Here is a 3,358-nt window from a genome sequence, read left to right on the forward strand (position 1 = left end):
GAAGCTGATATTGAGCAATGTTAATTGCCTTTTTTTATAACATAGCATGGGTGTATTTTAAATAATGCATTTATATTTAAACGCAAATTCTCCTCAGCAGAATAAAGTAATGCGAAGGGCTAAATCTGTTTAAGCTCAGAAAAAATTTGCTTGTTCTCCTTTCAAAAACGTAGAGATAACTGATGTATATAGTGCAAGTATTTAACCTATGTATGAAAGTTAGGAGATTACATTTCCATTGCCAATGTAACGCGTTGGTATGCATGGCACCTCCTCACCCCGTGGGATTTTTTTGTACAATCTTGATTTAAAGGGGAAAGTTAACTTTAACATATAATTCAATAAAACTCACTATGAAAGAATTGTCTTCAGTTACAGGTGGAGTGTTTGTAGGACAACTGTTACACATTTTTTTAAAAAATGAATTTCATTCTGTAGAAGAGAATTTAGTTCGAACACTTTATCTCACAAAACGTGCCTAATGAATGCGTTCGAATCGCCCAATACGAAAATTATAGTCAATTTTAACATTAATTGAAAGTATTCGGGTCAAATCTCAAAAATAATATTTCGCATTAGTTTCCAATGTCTGACGTGGCGTAAGAAATCCACTCATGCACTTTATCGGAGCGAAGAAGTAAATGGTTCTTGAAAAAGCAGAAATATCAGCGTGGACGTTTAGGAGGAACTAATCTGGTAAAATACAAATGACTGTGATAACTAATACTTTCAAAATAAGCCTTTGTTTAATGAAGGATCCATTTGCATCATTTTTCCCCAGAAACAATATATAGCAAAACAATTGGTGACTAAGTGTCATTTTTATTTTCTCAAGCAGGAAATTACAACGTATAAAGCAAGAGAAACTGCTTTGTTGGCATTTTCTATGCTTGAAGAGGAATAGTTTAGACGTTTTAGGCTATCTCACATCCATGAAATTATGAACCAGGTATATTGCTTTTGGGCGACGAGTTATGTACGATAGGAAGACGTCAGTTACATTCCAAAAGTGGTCAAAAGAAAAATCTAGAAAAGGACTTTGAAAAGCTTTCGTGCAGAACATACCACAAAAACGACTACAACGGAAAATTCGACCATTCGCAAACTCACTGAACTATGTAAGCAATTATTTATACATGGCGTAACAACAGGAATTATTTTGAGTTTAGAGTGTCCTTGATTCACCAGCTCCACTGTTGCCTCCGTATTCCAGGATGTGTTAAATGATGATAGCTGGGGAAGACGCCAAACGGTCCAGTGTGCTGTACCTGTTGAAAACCGTGAACTGTGAAAGCGGTGTAGGAATGATTAGGCTGAAGAGCGTCGGCGGGCTTCTCCTGAATATGTACGGAGGTAATGGAACAAGAGTGACATGGCTTGCCATCTCTGACCAGCACTGGCACTGCCACTCTGCGAACCAGTTGCGGCTGGTTCATATCTATCTGAAGGGTGCCATCTACACGGGCTCTCTTCAATTTATACCTGTGGTTTTGGAACCAGATCTTCACCTGAGTTGGGGTAAGGCTCAAAAGGTGAGCGAAGTGTTCGCGTTCAGGGGCGGATAGGTAACGCTGTTGTTGGAATCTTCGTTCTAACTCAAATGTTTGTGCTTTGGAGAACAGAACTCGTCGTTTCTTCTTCTTCTTCTCATTCTTCATGATGGACGAACAGCCTTTTCTTGGATGACAATCGGCGGGAGTTGTTTCCGTGCTGCTTTCATCAGAGGCTACAATGAAACATTTTCCAGTTAAAATTTCTTGCGAAACTTTATCAGAGGCCAAGGTACTAAATTCGCACTTGTAAAACGAAATTTGCATGGGTATACTTACAAATCTTGTCCGAGCCAAGCCACCCCGAAAATGATAATTTTGAATACTCATGGCGTGATTTTTGGCCTGCTTCTCTCTTAATGACAGGAGATTGTATCGCTTTGCCACTTCCTTGATCCCAGTGATCTAAACTGTCAATTTCATGTTGATCGGGTAAATTCAGAATACTGCGCACAGTGAAACTGGCCCTGGTTAGCGACATGTTGACAAATTATCAGCGTTCACCGAACTTTTGAGAAATAATCTACTTGCAGGTTAAAGCCCTCCCTGTGAATGGGAGGTACGGTTATATCTCTCTGCTTAATGGTGCAGCAGTAGAGAGTCTTTTACAGGGAGCGTCCTGTGTTTACACACACAGTCCTCTTCAACGCAACAGTGGCAACCTTCAGATGGTGACTGACCACAGGATACCAAGTACCTGCATCAGTCAAGTGCCAAAGCATTAATGTGAGTAAGTGTAACCTTACCAGAGAATTACCCAGCACTTCCCGAATGACAGCAGGAAACAGGCTTCATCGTTACATATTCTGCCTGATTAGCAAAGGACGTAGTGAACAGATAATGGTAATTGTGTCAGTGAATTAGTGAATGACATCTTGGGTGGTTAGTGGCGGCCACAGCCCTTCCCCCTTCCCCATTATTTGCATACAAAGTAAAGCAGTGACAGATTTCTCCAGTTCATTTAATTACTTATTCATTTGTTAACTAACCCATGAGTGTTACTTAACGTGAATTGGGCGCTGTATTACTGAGAGTAAATACATAAAATGCGTATTCCTGCTCCAGAGAAAATTCCTTTTTGAGATTACGACAAATGGGAATTTCTGTGGCAGAATTTACAGCAGATATGAAGTATTAGTTTTGCAGGGAACGTTACTCCGGATATCGAAACAAGCGAACCAATGGGGAACAACAGACAACTACGAGGAGTATCAAAATGTACACTGTTTAGTTGGTTTCATTTTATTAAGCATTTCTTAATTATTTGGATAGAAAATATTTAGATAGGTGCGTTTCTATTTAGAAACAGAAATGGGACAATATGTGCCAATTACGGAAAACTATGCGGTTATAGTAGAACATTTTATTTTTCCTCAAGACTCTAGTTGTTTCTAAAAAAAAGCACATTTGATAGCTTAGTTAAATACTGATGTTTTTTTTCTGTGTTCTTTACACTAAACTCGAGTTGGCCATCTTTCTGATAAGTTCTGTTGGTAATCTTCAGGCAAAGATTCCCATGCCAGGCCTATTTGTGCCACCTATCAAGTCTGCTTCTGTGACAGTGCTCCATGCTCCACAAACTCCCTCACAACGTCCTGGGTGGTCGAAAGTGGGTGAACACAAATACATGCCAACTGCTAGGCTGCAAACAATAGAGGAAATGTAGACCATCGTCCCGGACCTGTTGGAAGCATTTGTTCCAGTCAAGATTTTGCATTTGTTCAGTCATCAAATAATAGATGATTGACACCTCAACACAATGTGCTTTAACTTTTTGGGATAAGTCCGAGTTTGTTCCTTGTTGTCAT

At 39.5% G+C, this 3,358-nt stretch overlaps 1 protein-coding gene across 1 annotated transcript; it reads right to left on the bottom strand.

The window, feature by feature from the left end:
* Positions 1-924: 924 nt before the first annotated feature.
* nkx2.9 (NK2 transcription factor related, locus 9 (Drosophila)) lies at positions 925-2,255 on the bottom strand. The gene is made up of 2 exons (XM_048538422.2): positions 1,830-2,255; positions 925-1,726 (listed from the first exon to the last, which is right to left on the bottom strand). The coding sequence occupies exons 1-2, from the start codon at positions 2,029-2,031 to the stop codon at positions 1,182-1,184; spliced, it is 747 nt and encodes a 248-aa protein (XP_048394379.1). The 5' UTR covers positions 2,032-2,255; the 3' UTR covers positions 925-1,181.
* Positions 2,256-3,358: the final 1,103 nt, after the last annotated feature.

The sequence above is a fragment of the Stegostoma tigrinum genome, chromosome 10 (assembly GCF_030684315.1).
Source record: "Stegostoma tigrinum isolate sSteTig4 chromosome 10, sSteTig4.hap1, whole genome shotgun sequence".
NCBI lineage: Eukaryota > Metazoa > Chordata > Chondrichthyes > Orectolobiformes > Stegostomatidae > Stegostoma > Stegostoma tigrinum.